Source organism: Eptesicus fuscus, chromosome 16 (assembly GCF_027574615.1).
Source record: "Eptesicus fuscus isolate TK198812 chromosome 16, DD_ASM_mEF_20220401, whole genome shotgun sequence".
Lineage (NCBI taxonomy): Eukaryota > Metazoa > Chordata > Mammalia > Chiroptera > Vespertilionidae > Eptesicus > Eptesicus fuscus.
In genome coordinates this window covers 18,439,955-18,460,402 of record NC_072488.1, presented here as the reverse complement: position 1 = coordinate 18,460,402, position 20,448 = coordinate 18,439,955, and the positions used below count along the sequence as shown (strand labels likewise).

Sequence of the window (20,448 nt, the reverse complement as noted above, 5' to 3'; positions counted from 1 at the left end):
AAATTAGTATACTTTATGTTTCAAAATCGTATCAGTGAGGTTAATATATGTGGATTCAGGCTTTTCATCTTACTGTTTTTGTTTCAGTTCCTTATGCTGTATATAGTTTGTCATTATCTTCTGATGTAGAAGCAATTAACAGTCCAAAAAATATTATGTGGTTTGTGAAAATGACCTACACCTCCTGTGTTTAACAGCGACTTTTCTATTTCAGTGTAGCCCACTTGTTTTATGGATCAGTAAAACCATCTCCTGTCTTTAAGTATCTTTGCTTTTAGTTTCCCTTTCATTAAATGTTACAGGGCTTGTTCATAAATATCTTTGCAACTAGGTTGTACTTTTTACTTTAAAGGTAAGATTTTAACTTGAATATTTTGGTTTTATTTGAGCTCATAGAAACTCATAACCAATGTGTTGGTAGAGTCTGTATTATTCAGTTTTAAATCTTTGGAAATTTCATTTATTATATTTATATAGAAGTATACTGATTTTATAAAGGATTACTTTAGAATTAATGTTACTTCATCATTAATATAGATGTGAGAAGTAGGTTAGATGGATTAAACTCTTGGGAAACTTGATTAAAAATCATAATCCAGGAAAAATTAGAGAGGTACCAAGGAAATAAACAGGATATAGCTCACAAAAAGATAATTCAGAGTAAACTTTATACATATTAAAATAGAACAATTGGTTATGGTTATAGCCAGCATAATCTGAATATTATAGTGAACTGAATTTGAACCAATATTATAGTCATATGGGGATGTGTTTGGCAAAAAATATATAGCATACATATGACATAAACATATTACATTCCTTTTAGATGTGCTAGAATGCTGCTTGTTTAAGTGAAAAAGTTATTGAGCTTAAAACTAGGTCCATTATGAATATGGATGGATACAGTTAAACAAGGATTATAAAAATAAATAAATAAATGAATGAATATTAGATTCCTATATTTTCATGTTGGTTTATAAAACAAATTTAACAACAAACAAGATCTCTGCCTTCTAGGAGTGTATAAGCTAAAAGGAGTGCTTTTTATACTGATAAAAGCCAAAGAACTAGTGGGGCTGGCAGTCAGGAGAACCAGGAAAGCAAGCAGATCTGAGCAGCAGGTAGCGCTGGGATTGAGCCAAGCAGAAACAGGCTGATCACATCTCTGCTTGGGAGGCTAACACCAGAGAGTCATATTACAAATGAGCAAATCAGGATTGAGGGACTAGGCCAAAAGCCCTGCCTGTTTATAGTGTTTATTCATGCATGGATTCCCAATGTCAAAATTACATGAGCGTTTAAATCTGTACTATTTTTTTGTTACTGGTGTGTGTAAAAAAAAATAAAAAATAGAATAATCCAAAAAAGAAGTAGCAGGGTTGTAGACGCTGAGACAGACTCAGGTGATGATATTGATTCTGCCATTTTCTTGTTTTGTGAATATAGACCCTTTTCAAGTTACTTGACTTTTGATCCTGATCTGTAGAATCATAATATCTACCTCCATTTAAAAATTATGGTGATTAAATGAAAAGCCCTTGATACAGTGTCTGGCACATAATTAGTGCCCCCAAGTAGTAATAGTCATGTTTTTAAAGTCTCTTTAAATCTGGAAACACCATTGGTCCTGTAGTGTTCTTAAAATTTTAGTAAATACCAAAGCGTGTATAGCATTCCTCCAACATGCTGGCATTGCTTTACTCTTGCCTTTTGATTTTAGTGTTTAGCATATGACAAACTATAAAAAATAAAGCTTGTGTTCATTTTATTAGATAACTGAGATTTTTTAGGAATTTTGAAGAAATTAAATGGAATTGTCTATAACAAGTGCTTTGCACAATACCTAATGCATAATAACTATGCTCAGCCTTGGCCCTTGTGACTCGGTTGGAGCATCACCCCTTACACCAAAGGTGGTGGGTTCAAGTCCTGGTCAGGGCATACACCTAGGTTGCAGGTTTGATCCCCGGTCAGGACTCGTGCGGGAGGCAAGTGATCAATGTTTCTCTCTCTTTCTCTCCGCCCCCTCCCCCCCCTCTAAAATCAATGAAAAGTTAGTGAATGTTAGTTCCCCACCTCCTTGCTTTCATATTGCCAACGGGCTACCACAGATGCTACTGCTACTGTGTTAATTTGTTGAATGAACATAGTAATTGTAATTGGGGTGAGAAAGGAAATTGCCAGACAGCAATTCATTTTAAGCTATAACGGTGTTTACTAAAAATGAAATAATTCTAACTAAAGTCGACTGACTGTTTTCAGCTGATTTAAAACATTTTTTAGTTTTGACCATTTACATGGCACTAGACCTGAAGACTTTGCTTATGTATCCTTATTAGCAAGTGGTTTGGGCCTGTTCTTTGAATACATTGTCTCTGCAGGCACCGGTTGGTTGTAATTTTCAGGTCCTGCCAAAGTAGAGCAAAAACCCCAGCTGTATCTTTTGTTTTCTGGAAACCAGTTGTCATTACGGGTTGTTTTTCTGTCTAATTTTTTCTACTACAGCTGGATTGTAGAGGCTAGGCGTCATCCTTCTCTTCACCCTAGTCCTTTTTGTCTTAGCAAATAGTGTTAGGCAACCATAACTAATCTGGAGGCTCAAACTGGAAAAAGTGTGTGTTGTTTTTAAAAAAATTCTGCTGGATATTCAGGTTAAGACCTTGGCTAGGATAAAAAGTTCCAGATAGTTTGAATTAAAGGTAATCAGAACTAATAAAACCAAGGAAGAAGGAAAATGAAAAGAGATTGTTCTGGTTTGTGTCAAAGTTAAATGAAGCGCTCCTCTGGTATGTCATAGCCAGAAAATTCTGGGTTGGAGATTAATGATGAAAGTACAGAATAAACTCAGTTATGTTGAGTAATTTTCTCATTGACTCATCTAGACTCTAGAGCCTTCTATCAGTATTTAGAAACAGAATCATTTAAATTATTCTTTAATTAATACTTTCCTAAAAATGATGTTAAATGATTTGTCCCTGGGAAATATAGTAGTGTTAAATTAGTTAACTTTGCTCAGTAGTCAACAACCTTTTCAGTAAGTGCCTGTGAAATACTAAGTTCTAGGTGTTAGGAGTTCAGTAAGGAACATGAAAAAAGAATGCCCTTGCCCTTATGTAGCTTATTACTATGATCTAGTTATTAGAAAGATGTCCTGTGAAGATTTATTTGACATCAAATTTAAAAATGATTTTAGTATTCAACTTATAAAATTAAATGAATGTAAAGAAATCTGTGGTGCTAAGAATGTTCTATATTTTGATCTAGGTGGTGGTAATGGGTGTGTGTGTGCGCGTGTGTGCATGTGTGGATAGTAGTCTATCTTCTAATTAAGATTAATGCACTTACTCATTATACTTCAATTAGAATTTTAAAAAAACTTAAACTAAAATGTACACTAAAACTCTTCAAGGTTTCCCATTGTACTTTGAATAAAGCCCATGCTCTTGTTTAAAAGGTGTATAGTGGTAAGTTATTTGTTCAGATAAATGTTAAATTTTGAAGCTCCTTTGTTAACATGTAAAAATTGTATTTGACCACATAGAATTAAAAACTTGAAAACTTCCTGCTTCATTAACATTTTTCTGACAGAAGTTTAATGGCATTAACTTTAAATTGTTCACATAAAGAATTCTCAACATATAATGTTGCTTGGATAAATTTTATTTGCAAGTATTGGAACCTTTTACTTATAATAAATGTAAATGCATACCATAAAAAGTAACTTCTCTGAAATGGTTATTAAAAGATAAGCTGAGCCGAAACCGGTTTGGCTCAGTGGATAGAGCGTCGGCCTGCGAACTCAAGGGTCCCAGGTTCGATTCCGGTCAAGGGCATGTACCTTGGTTGCGGGCACATCCCCAGTAGGGGGTGTGCAAGAGGCAGCTGGTCGATGTTTCTCTCTCATCGATGTTTCTAACTCTCTCTCCCTCTCTCTTCCTCTCTGTAAAAAATCAATAAAATATATTTAAAAAAAAGAAGAAGAAAATAAACCATGCCTAAAATTGGTGTTTCATAATTCTAAAAAAAAAAAAAAAAAAAAAAAAAAAAAAAGATAAGATGATCTGTTTTTTATTCATGAAGCCATCTTTAATGTAAAAACAAAGAAAGAGTTTGAAGTGGGCAAAGAGCACTTATAAGAGATGGGAATTTGATAACTTTATGATGAAATTCTATTAATTTTCCATATGGACTAGGAATATACTTCATTTTGCACAGTCAGGAGGAGTCATTGGCACAGTCTGTAGAAAGCAAATCAAGAAAAGCCTGGGGGAATTTGGAAAGAGCTAAATTAAAGGCCTATTTTGCTTCTACCCTGATGGCTCTTGCTGTTTCTTTCATTTCCTCTTTCTTTTAATCAAGGCTGAGGTAAGCTAGGGAAGGAAATATGGGCATGTCTAGTTTTCAGAAAGTTGTCAGCTTCCTTCCACACTTTCCAGTCTCTCTATACTCTTGACTCCCTTATTCCCTACAGTAGTGTTTCTTAACTTTAGCACTATGGACATTGGGGGTTAGTTTTGTTTTGTGGGCTGTCTTGTGCATTGTAGGCTGTTGAGCAGCATCTCTGGCCTTTATCCGTTGGCTGCTAGACCTCAGGTTGTAATAACCAAAAGTGTCTCAAGACATGGCCACATATCTTCTGGGGGGGCGTGGAGGGGGGATAATATTGCTCCAATTGAGAACAACTGCCCTAGGGAAATAAACTAAATACAGTAATCCTTACTTAACATTGTTGATAGGTTCTGTGACTTTATTATTATTTTTAAAATTCTCACTTGAGGATATGTTTTGGGATTTTTTTTTTGCATTTTTAAAATTTAAATTCTTTATTGTTTAAAGTATTACATATGTCTCCTTTTTCCCCCATTGACCTCTCCTCAGCTGTTCCCACCCCCCAGCACATGCCCTCACCCCCCTGCTGTCTGTGTTCATGGGAAATGCTTATATGTATGCATACAAGTCCTTTGGTTGATCTCTTACACCCTCTCCCACCTCCCTCCTTCCCTCTGAGGTTAGATGATCTGTTTGTTGCTTCTATGTCTCTGGATCTATTTTTGTTCATCAGTTTCTGTAGTTCATGTTATTCCACAAATGAGTGAGATCATGTGATATTTATCTTTCTCTGCCTGGCTTATTTCGCTTAGCATAATGTTCTCCAGTTCCATCCATGTTGTTGCAAATGGTAAGAGTTCCTTGTTTTTTACAGCAGCATAGTATTCCATTGTGTAGATGTACCACAGTTTTTTAATCCACTCATCTGATGAGGGGCACTTAGGGTGTTTCCAAATCTTGGCTATGGTAAATTGTGCCGCTATGAACATAGGGCTGCATATATCCTTTCTGAATGGTGTTTCCAGTTTTTTGGGATATATTCCTAGAAGTGGGATCACTGGGTCAAATTGGAGTTCCATTTTTGATTTTTTGAGTAATCTCCATATTGTTTTCCACAGTGGCTGCACCAGTCTGCATTCCCACCAGCAATGCACGAAGGTTCCTTTTTCTCCACATCCTAGCCAGCACTTAACATTTGTTGATTTGTTGATGATAGTCATTCTGACAGGTGTGAGATGGTACCTCATTGTCATTTTGATTTGCATCTCTCGGATGACTAGTGACTTTGAGCATGTTTTCATATGTCTCTTGGCCTCTGTATGTCCTCTTTCGAAAAGTGTCTATTTAGGTCCTTTGCCCATTTTTTGATTGGATTGTTTATCTTTCTTTTGTTAAATTGTATGAGTTTCCTGTAAAGTTTGGAGATTAAACCCTTATCGGAAATAACATTGGCAAATATGTTCTCCCATGCAGTGGTCTTTCTTGTTGTTTTGTTGATGGTTTCTTTTGCTGTGCAGAAGCTTATTTTGATGTAGTCCCATTTGTTTATTTTTTCCTTAGTTTCCATTGTCCTATGAGCTGTATTGGTAAAGATATTGCTACAACATATGTCTGATATTTTGCTGCCTATGGATCCTTCTAAGATTTTTATGGTTTCCCGTCTTACGTTTAAGTCCTTTATCCATTTTGAGTTTATTTTTGTGTATGGTGTAAGTTGATAGTCTAGTTTCATTTTTTTGCGTGTATCTGTCCAATTTTTACCAACACCATTTATTGAAGAGACTTTCTTGACTCCATTGTATGCTCTTGCCTCCTTTGTCATATATTAATTAAGCATAATGGCTTAGGTCAGTTTCAGGGTTTTCTGTTCTGTTCCATTGGTCTATATGTCTGTTCTTGTGCCAGTACCAGGCAGTTTTGAGAACAGTGGCTTTGTAATATCTGGTATTGTGATCCCTCCAACTTTGTTCTTCTTTTTTTATATATATATATTTTTATTGATTTTTTACAGAGAGGAAGGGAGAGGGATAGAAAGCTAGAAACATCGATGAGAGAGAAACATCGATCAGCTGCCTCCTGCACACCCCCTACTGGGGATGTGCCTGCAACCAAGGTACATGCCCTTGACCGGAATCGAACCTGGGACCTTGCAGTCCGCAGGCCGACGCTCTATCCATTGAGCCAAACCGGTTTCGGTAACTTTGTTCTTCTTTCTCAGGATTGCTGCGGCTATTCAGGGTCTTTTTATATTCCATATGAATTTTTGGAAAGTTCTAGGTCTGTGAAATATGCCATTGATATTTTAATGGGGATTGCATTGAAACTATACTATAGATTGATTTGGGTAGGGTGGACATTTTAATGATGTTGATTCTACCAATCTATGAACACAGAATATTATTCCATTTGTTTATGTCTTCCTCTATCTCTTTTTTCAATGTCCTGTAGTTTTCCAAGTATAGGTCTTTTACCTCCTTAGTTAAGTTTATTCCTAGGTATCTTACTTTTTTTTTGTTGCAATGGTAAATGGGATTGCTTTTTTAGTTTCTCTTTCTGTGAGTTCATTATTAGTGTACTAGAGGCCCGGTGAAATTCGTGCACGGAGGGAGGGGGGGTGTCCCACAGCCCAGCCTGCACCCTCTCCAATCTGGGATCCCTCTCACAATCCAGGACTGCTGGCTCCCAACTGCTCGCCTGCCTGCCTTCCTGATTGCCCCTAACTGCTTCTGCCTGCCAGCCTGATCACCCCCTAGCCACTCCCCTGCCAGCCTGATTGATGCCTGACTCCTCCCCTGCCAGCCTGTTTGCTCCTAACTGCCCTCCCGTGCAGGCCTGGTCCCCCCCCCCAACTGCTCTCCTCTGCAGGCCTGGGTCCTGCCCAACTGCCCTTCCCTGCAGGCCCGGTCACCCCCAACTTCCCTCCTCTGCTGGCCTGGTCACCCCTAACTGCCCTCCCCTGTAGGGTTGATCGCCTCCAACTGTCCTCTCTTGCAGGCCTGGTGCCTCCCAACTGCCCTCCCTGTTGGCCATCTTGTGGTGGCCATCTTGTGTCCACATGGGGGCAGGATCTTTGACCTAATGGGGGCAGCCATCTTGTGTGTTGGAGTGATGGTCAATCTACATATTACTCTTTTATTAGATAGGATAGAGGCCTGATGCTTGGGTGGGGGCCAGCTGGTTTGCCCTGAAGGGTGTCCCGGATCAGGGTGGGGGTTCCCTTGGGGTATGGGGCGGCCTGAGAGAGGGGCCTGTGGTGGTTTGCAGGCCAGCCACGCCCTCTGGCGACCCAAGCAGAGGCCCTGGTATCTGGAATTTATTTACCTTCTACAATTGAAACTTTGTAGCCTGGAGCGGAGCCAAGCCTCCTGCTCGCTTCGTGGCCGGCAGCCATTTCTGTTGGGGTTTGTGTATCTTCTATAATTGAAACTTTGTAGCCTTAATTGGAGGCCTGGGCTGGCCAGGGTGTGTGAAAAGCTTTGCTTCTTCCATTGCCGGGGGCAACCCTAGCCTCCCGTTCTTTCCAGCTACGTGGCTGCTGCCATTTCTGTTTGGATTTGTTTACCTTCTATAATTGAAACTTTGTAGCCTTGAGTAGAGGGTTAGGCTGGCAAGGGCATGCGGAAAGCTTGACTTCCTCTGTTGCCTGGGAAACCCAAGCCTCCCTCCTGCTCTCTGAGGCTGTAGCCATCTTGGTTGGGTTTATTTGCATACTCGCTCTGATTGGCTGGTGGGTGTGGCTGGTGGGTGTAGCAGAGTGATGGTTAATTTGCATATTACTCTTTTATTAGGTAGAGTTAAAAAGCCATAGATTTCTGGGTGTTAATTTTATATCCTGCTACATTGCCAAATTCATTTATTAAGTCTACTGAGGATATGTTTTATAGATTTTTGTTTGAGAAAGAGAGAGAGAGAAACATCGATGTGAAAGAGACACATCAATCAGTTGCCTTCCGTACGCATACTGATGAGGGATTGACTCCCCAACCTAGGTATATGCCCTGACTGGGAATTGAACCCATAACCCTTTGGTGCACGCCTTTTGGTACACATGACTGCACTCCAACCAACTGAGCGCTTACCTTCTCCCAGGTACCTTGTACTTTCACTTTCACTTTTTCTCTTTTTTTATGATTCTACTTAAATATCATTATTAAAGTGGTATTCCACCTTCCCAGTTAAAGTTCTTTACCCCATCTTCTAGAATTTTGTTCATTTTTCATTTTTAGCGTTTCCCTTATGTTGTATGTTTGTGTTTATTCTAGTCTTCCTATTATTACATTGTAAGTTTCTGGAAGACAAGGACTATTTTGTCTGTATAAACCACAGGTCCATGTGCAAAATTAGAATTTTTAAAATGAGTTTTGTTTATACAAATATTTTTAGAGATTTTATTTTTATAATAATGGAATGTAGAATCCTTTCTTTTTTGAAAATATATTTTTATTGATTTCACTGAGGAAGGGAGATGGATGGAGAGATAGAAACATCGATATAGAAAAATCATTGATCGGTTCCTTCCTGCATGCTCCACATTGGGGATCATGTCCTGATTGGGAATCAAACTGTGACCTTCTGGTTCATAGGTCGACACTCAGCCATTGAGCCACGCTGGCTGGGCTGGAATCCTTTCTTACTAATCCTTGAAAATTGTCGCAACCAAGTTATAGGGATGTTTTATACTCCATTAGATGTTGAAGAACTTAATAATAAAAATTTAATAAAATTTTAATTTTAAAATTACTTAATAAAAAAATTTTTGATTCTCTATTTTCATTCTTATCTTTTCCATTGAAATTTTTTATAGTGTTAGATATATGTTTAAAGCATATTATGGAGTTTTATAAATATTAATGGTAAGACAAATAATTGGAAGAATAATTAGTGCTATAAAAATTGTAAGTACTTCTGTATTTTCCATTGTTTACCCAGATTTTAAAAAATCAAATAAACTCTTCAGTTCCTAATTAAGTCATTGTTTTAAAATTTTTAAAATTTAACTTATTCAAAAAATTTGACAACTTTTTTTGAAATACATACAAGAATTTTTAATGGGAAAATTAAGGTTAGAAACTAAGATGAAGCTAGGTAAGTATCTCTACCTAAAACACATACCATAAAATCCCACCTAGTTTGATGCTAGAAGTGGGCCACAGACTTGGCTTTGCTTTTGCCATGGGCAAAGTAAACAAAACATGATTAGTTACATGATCAAATTGTTCATATCATAAAACCAACCAGATAAATTTATTTTATTGGTCCTCACAAAGAAAAACTGTCATATCAAGTAGATGAACCATATCCTCAGCAACATCCCTTCACTAAGTGCAGTTATAGTTAGTGGAACACTTTCAGGCCATTCAGTGCAGGCCAGTGGCGTAATATATAGCTTACTAAAGAATATTTTATAGTAGCCAAAATGAGAGCATACAATTATAAATTAACTAAAGAAATTTGAAATATCTAAAGCAGCATTTCCCAAGGCAAATGGTCTCTTTTTTTAATTGATTTAAAATTTAAACAGTTATTTTGTAAAATAAGCACTTAAAATTTTATCTTAAATCATTTTATGAACTACAAAAAATTTTAGAACACATACTTTTATATTTTAGTCCTTGGTTTATTAAACCCCAAAGTATCGAAGCACTATAGTCACAAAATGTAGATGCATTGAAATAATATGCTGAGGGCAAATGCAAACAGATCTGTAAGTCTTCTGCTATGGCCAAAAGTTGTTTTGTTTTGTTTTTTAAAGATACCATAATGAATCATGTATTTGTAATTACAGTGAATAGATTAAAGAAAATATTGGGTAAATGCTAGAGCCTATATATGCATATAGAAAAAATATTGGATTTTTGGAATTTTGTGACTGTGGTTTGGGAATTGTTGACCTACCAGCACTATTCAATTTACTATGATGATGGAAGTGTTCTATATCTGCACTGTTCAAAATGGTAGCCAGTAGCTAAGGTGGCTATTGAGCACATGAAGTGTGGCTAGAGTGACTGAGGAACTAAACTTCTAATTTAATTGATTTTAATTAAATTTAAGTAACTGCATGTGGCTAGTATCTAATCATCGAGGAAGCTCATTTCTAGAGTGCAAGAAAGACTACTTATGTTTCTGGCTATCTAAGGTTAGAAGAGCAATAAGTTCAAACTTATATTCTCTATCAGTAACTGGATGAAGAAATCCTATATTTCTAAGAGACGTGTGTTTTAAGATAAACCAGTAATTATATCTGTTCACTTTTCTATTTTGAACTTGAAAATTAACCAGGATGCTTAAGTACAGCATCAGTCTTGTAGATATTAGTAGAATTGTTAGCAAATAGATAGTGTTAGGCTAAAAACTACATTTAAAATTCTTTCATAAGATTGAGACATCATAATAATAAAAGGCCAATAGGTATCATAACCAAAATGACCCAACGACCAGTCACCAAGAGGTATGTGGAGCACCTCTCGGCCATAACGACCTAACAACCAGTCGCTATGATGTCCACTGTTGGCCGGCAAACCGGCCTGCCTGTCTGCCCCTGATCAGACTCTCCCACCCCGATCAAGAGCTGGGCCTGCTGGCCAAACGCCCCCTTCCTCCCCTTCCCCTGGCTGGCCATGTCCCCAATGGGCCCCCATCATCCTCATCGGCCCCAGCCCCTCCCCCCAGCTGGCCCCACCCCTGAACAACCCCCGACCCCAATAGGGGCCGGGGATGGCTGGCCAATCTCCTGCAGCCCCTCCCCCTGCCCAGCCCCACCCCAGATTGGCCCCCGACCCCCATCAGGGGCAGGGCCGGCTGGCCAACCACCCATGGCCCCTCCCCCAGGCTGCTGGCCCCCAATTGGCACCCCCCACCTACCCTATTCGGGGGTGGGGCCAGTCAGCCCACCACCCACAGCCCTTCCCCATGGCTGGCCCCACCCCCAGTCGGCCCCCCAATCCCAATCAGGGGCAGGGCTTGCTAGCCAATGGTCTGCAGCCTCTTCCCCTAGCTGGCCCGACCCTGATGGGGGGCCCTGATCAGGCCCTGATCCAGGCAAGCCGGCTGGCCAACCTCTTGCCATCTCCTCCTCCCGACAGGCCCAGCCCCAATCCACCCTGATTTGGGCCGGGCCAGCTGGACCCCACCCATGCATGAATTCATGCACTGGGCCTCTAGTTTACTTATAAAAGCATAAAGCTATGTATATACTGATATAAGACTATTTTCCTGCAGTTTCCAGAGTGTGGATTCTTTGGCATGTATGACAAAATTCTTCTCTTTCGCCATGACATGAACTCAGAAAATATTTTGCAGCTGATTACCTCAGCAGATGAAATACATGAAGGAGACCTAGTAGAAGTTGTTCTTTCAGGTAAGTAAATAGCTTCTTTTATTTTGTTTCCCCCTCCCTTTTATTTTCCGCAACTAAATGCTATGTTCCATTATACTTTGTCTTTGTACTATAGTTGCTTATTTCTTTCAATAATGGTTACCACATAATTTTTACTTTCAGAAAGATTGTATTATAGATGAGAAACAAAGAAAATAAGCCCTGAATTACTTGAGTATTACTAAGCTAAGGGGATTATCAATTGAACTAGAAGAGAAATAGACTCTTCTTTGAGCCAAAGAAATAAAATAATTACACTAAAATTCTATTCCCCTTTTCCCATTTTTGTAAAGAGTATAAAAGAAAAGAATTGGGGTTCAGAAAAGAAAATGAGAAAAATAAGAGAAGTAATGAAGATGTGGAAGAGGCAACTGCAATGCTGGGTGTTTCCATGATTTAAATAATGTTTCTTTCCTTGTCCTCAGTGGACATTTTTTTGCCTCTCTCCTTTCCCTCTTTCACCCATTCTTGCCATTCATTGTTCCTTAGCTCCTGAGATTTCAGATCTCATCCAGTAACAGGCAGGATTGTTAGTGAGGAGTGTAAAGAAACAAAGAATGCATACAGTAGTCTTGCAAAACTCCTTGTTTGGCAGGGACTTAGGGAGGGAGAGAGGAAAAGCATGAGAGGAAGGAACGGAAGGAAGAGATGGAGAAGGAAGGGAAGGAAAGAAAGGAAAGCCAGCCAAGAGTCCAGAGTCCTGCCACCAGTTTTTCCTCTTCAAGCTTATTTTTGCAGCCCGTTTTTGAGATCCTCTCTGAGCATCACCTTTCCTTATTAGTCCCTGATCCTTCCAGTTCATCTAGTACCTACATTTATCATTCATCTGCTATACCACAACCCCAATCATCTATACACTTCTTAGTCCTTGTCTTCCTCTTCACTTTGGAGGAGCTTTACTCCCTGTCCTCCCTGGAGGTCATGTTCACATCTAATCCTTCTTTGTTACAGACCCTTCATCAGGCCACTGTGGATACTAATGACTTGCAGGTGTAGGTGAGATGATGTCTTCTGGTAGATGTGTCTACGGTTCATTTGCTTATAGAGGGAAAAGGAGACTCTTTCTTAACCACTTAGGACTATGGAGAACAGACAAAAAGCATATCCTGAGAACTTAAGTTAGAACTGAGTACATTTCTCAGAGGAACATTGCTATAAATTGAGGTCAGGTTCCACAAACTTATTTATTTGTTTGGTTGGTTTTATTTTAGCATTTTATTTCTCTGTGTATTGTAAGTTAAACTGTTTTTAATTGGCTAGAATAGACCTAACAACTGCTTAAAATCCAGTCTTGTCACTTTGAGAAAAGGCTTTTGGAGGTCAAAATATCTACCTATAGGACCTGCTTTTGGAGTTGAAATTAATTGAAGCTGATGAACTTCCTAAAATAGAGTTAAAAAGCTACAGTATTAGATGCTAAAAATATTTTATTTTTATGGTCAGATGAAACTTTTCAGAGAAAAAAATGATTCTATACTTTGACATAAATGAACGTGACCAACATTCCTAAGCTCATAGCAAGTATAAGTATAATAAGGTTTACTTAATATTTTTCTTTTTTAAAAGCTTTGGCCACAGTAGAAGACTTCCAGATTCGTCCACATACTCTCTATGTACATTCTTACAAAGCTCCTACTTTTTGTGATTATTGTGGTGAGATGCTCTGGGGACTGGTACGTCAGGGTCTGAAATGTGAAGGTATGTGTTCTAAATGTTGTATCATTTGAAATAGGATTTCACATTTGCATTCTCTAATCATCAACGAAAGAATAAGATCATTAGTTGGTGACTAGGTAGTAACCCAGGTTTAGAATTGGAGAGATCTAGACTTTGCTCTTTCCTCTGCCACTTATTGGGTCATATTCTTGGGCAACTTACTAAACCTCTTAGGATCATTTCTCTCTCTGTCAAATGTATTCTCCACTGGTTTCATGAAGAGTAAATAGTTAAATGAGGTAATATGGGTAAAATTCTTGGCACTAAATAGTGGCTAAATGATATTAACTTCCTTATTCTCTTCTTAAAACAATGTTTTACATGTAACAACAAAGTTGTTATAAATTATAATTGCTAGGGAATAGGATGAGGTGCCGAATTCTGTTTAAGAAACTGTAAAGTGAAGGATCAATGAAATTGTTTTGTAAAGGGCCAGAGTAAATATTTTAAGGTTTGCTGGCCATATGTTCTCTATCAAAATGACTTAACTCTGCTGTTATAGTGTGAAAGAAAATTGAGCATGTTATATTGCTGTGTTCCAATAAAATTCTTCATGAACACTGAAATTTGAATTTCATATAATTTTCAAATGTCTTGGGATTTGATACACAGGCCATAGTTTGTTGAAGTGCTTTAAGCCCGGTAATTCTCAAACTTTACCATGCAGCAGAATCACCTCAAGGACTGATTTGCTAGCTTCTGATTCAATAGGTCTATAGGGTAGAGCTCAGTAATTTACATTTTTAACAAATTCTCAGGTGATGCCATTCTTGGGGACCACAGCTCAAGAACTACCATTCTACTCACTTGATCTTTCTAAATAAACCTGCTTACACATTTCCTGTTTTTGAATTTGTTAGCTTCCATTTAGCCTGTTGTCTGGGTTCTTAATTTTTTTTTTTAACCTTTTAAAATATATTTAGGCTGTGGATTAAATTATCATAAACGTTGTGCCTTCAAGATTCCAAATAACTGTAGTGGAGTAAGAAAGAGGCGTCTGTCAAATGTATCTCTACCAGGACCTGGCCTCTCAGTCCCAAGACCTCTACAAACAGAATATGTTGCGCTTCCCACTGAAGAGGTACGTATTCTAAGGTAATAGAACGGCACTGTACTAGGTATTCCTTAGGTTGTACAGGATATATGACATCATTTTAGAACATAAGTTTTATGCTAAAGAATAGTAAGATTCTTACAGTTAAGAAGCTTTAAAATGTGTTATGGAGACAGGGCTTACCAATAGTAATGAACTGCATTTTGTATACTTTGGGATCACATTATCACTTGGACCTCACCGCATTAGTCTCTTGACCAGTATCCTGACACCTGGTCTCCATACTTTGCTCATGTTACATACTACATATGGACCACCTTATCACATTACAGCTTAATACACAACTCCTGACTAGAAAACTTTTATATATTCTATGTTTCTGATATCTGTACTATTCAACATTCCCTGAACCACATCCTTGCTCCTCCTACCTTTGTTCTTCTCTATTCTACATGTTTTTTCTAGGCTTAGCTCAACAGCTACCTTTCCTGATTTTCCCCTTACTACTTAGAAGTTATTTTATTTTCTGAATGCCATAGCACTTTTCAGACCTCCTAATGGTGTGTATAGTATTTGTATAATGGACTGTCCTTAAGGCGTTTATGATCTATTTAAAGAAAGCAATGCTCATTTCCATGACCAGCACAATACCTGGTACTTAGTAGTTATACTCAGTGATGAATGAATGTGTGAGTGCCCCCACTGATCCTCACAGTATTCCGGTAAGATATAGCAGTACATCTGTATACCATGAGACAGTTGAGACTCAGAATGGTCAAGTGACTTCACTGAAGTCAGAGCAAATTAGTAAGTGCTCTTAGAACTAAATCCAGAACTGTTTTTTTCCTAAAAATTAAAAAGTATATATATATATTTTTTATTGATATCAGAGAGGAAGGGAGAGAAAGAAACATCAATGATGAGAGAGAATCTTTGATCAGCTGCCTCCTGCACGCCCCCTACTCGGGATCAAGGCTACAACCCAGGCATGTGCCCTGACCAGGAATCGAACCGTGACCTCCTGGTTCATAGGTCGACACTCAACCGCTGAGCCATGCCAGCTGGGCAGAACTGATTATTTTTAAATCAGTGACTTTTTCTTATATATTGTATCCCTCAAGTGTAAAGGTAGAGGATCAGGGAAGAAAGCAATAACTTTCTTGTTCATTTGATAGTACTTAAAATGATTTCCATTCATAATTTAGTTGCTTCTATAATCCCTTTGGATTTAAAACACATTTCTTCTGTAAATTAATGCTAAAATCAAGCCTTTGGGCTATTTTCTTGATGCCCTAGTCACTATATTTTGTAAACTGAGGCACCAGAGTAAAAGCTCCTGATTTTTTTTTTCACAAAAAATCCCATATTTCTATATTGCTTAGCCCTAGTTTGAGATTTTTAAAGTAGAGGACTGCTGTTGCATAAGGACCTGAGTACAGTGAGTTATAAAGATATGCAAGAGCTTGGGGAAAGATTGGCAATAGCAAAGCTAGTGCATTTTATACATGAACTGCACAGGAAACTTAGCTAGGAATGGGGACTGTAGGATAGAGATACGTTCTTTTTAAGAGTCCTACAAATGATATTGGTCTGCCAGCTACCCTTAGTTGGAATTACTAGATTAGGAAATAACAGGACAGAGCAGATGAATAAGGCATTACATTGTAATTCATTAGTTTATATTTTATCCTGAAGATGAAAATTTAAAGTTCCATAGGGACGTATCAGAAGTAGAGTATATGTTTGAATTGATTAGATTGTGCAGAGTATTTTAGAGCAGGTAGAAATTGTAGAGTAAAATGTCAATCCATACATGCAATCTCAAAAAGGAAGGAGGTGTAGTAAAAGAACTCGGGGTGGAAAATCAGGGAAGGAAGAGTGGGAAAAGAGGACACTCTAGGAATAAAGGAGATGGCAGTGAGTAGAGGGAAACAACCTCAAATCTGAACCTAGGATAGAGAGGAATTAACTCTCAAGTGGCTACTCAGTAAGAGCCTCCTAAGTTCTCATGTGCCAGACTCCCTGCTGTGGCACAGTCCTTGCACACTTGTTCTGTACCATGTCCCGAATACCGCAATCCCAGCAGGACCTGACAAAAGGCAATCACTTAACTGGCTATTGGTGTATGAAGGGATGTGTTAGCCGGAAGCTTTTTAATGACTGCTTCAGTTTCTTCCATAGTTATTGGTCTATTGAGATTTTTAGAGTCTTCCTGATTGAGTTTTGGAAGGTTGTATTTTTCTAGGAATATGTCCATTTCCTCCAGGTTGTCTAGTTTGTTAGAATAGAGTTTTTCATAGTATTTTTTAACAATCCTTTGTATTTCTGTGGGGTCTGTTGTTATTTTGCCTCTTTCATTTCTGATTTTGTTTATTTGGGTCCTCTCTCTTTGCTTCTTGGTGAGCCTGGCTAGAGGTTCATCAATCTTGTTTATCCTTTCAAAGAACCAGCTCTTGGTTTCATTGATATTTTGTATTGTTTTTTTGGTCTCTATGTCATGAAGGGATGTGTTAGGAAAATTCCTCCTTATAGGGATATCTCAATACATTTGATGATGACCTGCTAAATTAGTCTTATTCCATCTTGGGTGTTTTAAACTTGAGACACACTGAAAGTGGTAGAAGCAGGAGCAAGAAGTAGTGTTGAGTCACCACTAGAATAGGGAGCCAAGGATGAACAAAGGCCTAAAACATCTGTTCTGGTTCCTGTTGGCTTCTTTGTTAGCTTTGCAGAATCACTGTGGTGGTCCTTTTGCTGAAGGTGCTTCATACATAGCAATATGGATGAGGGTGTGTGTGTGGTGGTGGGGGCAACTAGAGCAGGACACCTTGGACAAATAAAGCATACAAGTTTGGTTTGGATTTTAACATTCTTTTTGTACTTTTCTTAAACTACTTCATAATTCATTTTAGAAAATTTCTGGCTACACATTAGTGAAAAACTATACATCAGAGGCTATATTTGTATTACTTTTACAGTGCTCTCCTCCATTCAGCTGTGCTTTTCTTTTTTCTTCTTCCTACTTTCTTTAAAAAAATATTTTTCTCTCCCTCCTTTTATTTCTCCCTTACACTTCTCTATCTCTTGGTTCTTCTAGTTTCTTTTCCTTCTGTTGGTTGAATATATCAATATAGAATAACTCAACTTTTCTGAATTACAGACATGACTAGTTATGGAAAGCATGTGAAAGATCTTCAGTTCTAACAGTGAAGATGCAAGCAGCTACAACAAAATATGTAATACATTTAGAAAGTAGTTAGGTATTTGGTTTTGTGCTTAAAAACATGGACTATATTCATTTTTATATCCCCATAGTATCAAGCTGGCCTATAGTAATCAATGAAGATTGAATGAATGGAATGAGCCACATTGAACTGACATATAATTTAATATGATTATTTCTTTTGAATATATAGAAAGAGCCATAGTTGCAAAAATCCACTTATTCCTCAGGTTACACAAAAATTTTTAATCAGCTCCTTCTTTAATTTTTCTTGCTCAAAAAAAGAAAAAGTGTAAATAACTGAAAAACATTTAAATATCAAGGAACTTCGTAAAGCATAATTACTGGAGGTAAAGTTGTTTTAATTAGTTTTATATCTGCCATTATGTATATCATCATTAATTAAACTTAAATTTTTACACACATATTTTAGTATTAAAATAAATTTGAAAAAATAATTTGTTTTGAAATATTTTCAGACGTTGTGTTCAGTAATTTAACATGAATATCAATAACACTTTCTGTATTTATTTGCTTTTCCCATGATTAATTCCTTGGTAAGATTTTTGGAGGGATTTGAACATCTGTTATAAATTGACTTTAAGGCTTTTGTGTTTTATTTGAAAAATGCCTTGTGTGCCTGGCAAATAATAGCTAACCGGTGAATCTGTGTATGTGAGAATGAAAATACCCTTTTTAAAAAAATCATAAATAGCAAAGAAATTTTGCTCTTTTCTCCTTCAAGAGTTGGCCAGTTAAGCTTCCAAAGCAAACTGCTGAGATCCACATTTTTAGAGTTTGGGCTGTATTGTTTAAAAAAATGACTTTTGTGGTCAAACCGAGCTCTTAATATATTTCTTTAATATTGACTTATACGTATGGAAATTACTTATGTTTTAGTCACATGTTCACCAAGAACCAAGTAAGAGAATTCCTTCTTGGAGCGGTCGCCCAATCTGGATGGAAAAGATGGTGATGTGCAGAGTGAAAGTTCCGCACACATTTGCTGTTCACTCTTACACCCGTCCCACAATATGTCAGTACTGCAAGCGGTTACTGAAAGGCCTCTTTCGCCAAGGAATGCAGTGTAAAGGTAGGATTGGGTGTTTTTCTTAAGTAAAATTTATATCTGTCTGTATTAGCAAATACAGGTTTACAATATTTATATTTGGAAGCGTTAAGCAAAGAAATTGGTCTCATAGTTGTTAACTTAAAAAAGAAAGAAGATACACATATTAACAACTACTACTACTACCTGAAATATGTGTACTATGTACCAGGAACTGTGCTAAAGAAAAATTAGAATATAAACAGAAAAATTAGAATTTGGATCTCTGAGCTATGGCTGCTTAACACTTGCAAATACAGAACAGTTAGTAAGCAGGTAAGCTGATATTTGAGCTTAATTAAGTCTTTCTAATTCCAAAAACAGATAACTACCTAAGATGTAAAGTAATGATTTCCTTTTTCCATTAAATATTCATACACACACACTACAAGAGTTGTTATTTTTATTATTAATTATGTAGCTAGGAAAATTGTACAAAATGTCATTCCTGAAATAGGTGGAATATAGTAGAAGCCACTTATAATAGGAGCCACCATATTTGGATACTAACCCAAAACGCTACCATAATATTCCAAAAACATCTGTTAATGAACTAGGTTTTTAATAAGAAAAATGGAATAATTTTTCCTGTATAGTTATATAATGTTTTTATGTTTTCTAAAATGATTTTATCTTTTTTAAAAACCTCATATCTCTCAGCAATGCTGTACAATACTGTGAAAACCAAAATAGTGAATTTGAATGTGTTATTAGTCATTAAGCCAGGATACAACAAGTAATCTTTCTAAAATCTTATGTACTTATTTTTCATGTGATTATTTTAACGGTTCTTGGTACCATACTTTTTTATATAATAAAAGTATTTGAGGAATTAAACAAATCAGTTTTATCTAAATAAACATTATGTTTGAGGTCTTTGCAATAATAAATCCTGTTTACAGTACACAATCAAATAATTGTATATAAATTTAACAAGTATATAAGAAAAGAAAATTTTCTTGGTAACAATATGACAGCATAGGAGAGCATCAAATAGAGAACAGGTTGTATAATTGTTGTCAAGTATTTAATAAGCATCAGGCAGGCATAATTACATGTTGAAATTTTATTTCAACAGCTTAGTTTTGAATATGATTTAATATATGTTAATACTTTAAAATATCAACACTATAGTGTATTGGCAAGCAGCCACTAAGGAATGTTTTGGGAAAGAACATTAATAACAGATGTACAAATTCTAGCCAGCAGATAATCTTAGAAAAGGTAGTAAAATAGTGCTGCTCTGCTCAGCAGAACAGAAACATTCTAAAACCAATATTTTGTAGAGGAACTGAAATAAATATGTAGATTAATGAACTTTGAAATAACCAGTTAACTCTGCCACTGGATTATTAATTTAACTTCTCAGAGCTCTAAAAGAATAATGTCTGTGATTATATTGTTTCAGAAAGTAGTAGGTTATATTTCTAGTTATTTTGATTATCAATCAAAAACCACCAAAATTTACTTCAGTGATTCTTATATTTTTTATTATTATTTATTTTTTGTCCTTACCCAAGGATATGTTTTTTTCATTGATTTTAGCGAGAGGAAGGGAGACAGAGACAGAGAGAGAGAGAGAGAAACATCGATTCGAGAGAGAAAAATTGATTGGTTGCCTCCTGTACACACCACAATCGGGG

The 20,448-nt window shown here is 37.0% G+C and overlaps 1 protein-coding gene across 3 annotated transcripts in view; it reads left to right on the top strand.

Moving 5' to 3' along the window:
* Nucleotides 1-20,448, top strand: part of PRKD3 (protein kinase D3) — a 61,044-nt gene that overhangs the window by 9,979 nt on the left and 30,617 nt on the right. Inside the window, exons 1-5 of one of the 3 annotated variants that reach the window (XM_054728081.1) lie at nt 11,638-11,686; nt 12,656-12,700; nt 13,271-13,402; nt 14,344-14,501; nt 18,598-18,790. In XM_054728081.1, the coding sequence (XP_054584056.1) occupies nt 13,363-13,402; nt 14,344-14,501; nt 18,598-18,790 (391 nt within the window). In that variant the 5' untranslated portion in view covers nt 11,638-11,686; nt 12,656-12,700; nt 13,271-13,362. Of the gene's footprint in view, nt 1-11,547; nt 11,687-12,655; nt 12,701-13,270; nt 13,403-14,343; nt 14,502-18,597; nt 18,791-20,448 lie in introns of those variants that run through there. The other 2 variants (XM_054728079.1, XM_054728080.1) reach the window with 2 other exon arrangements.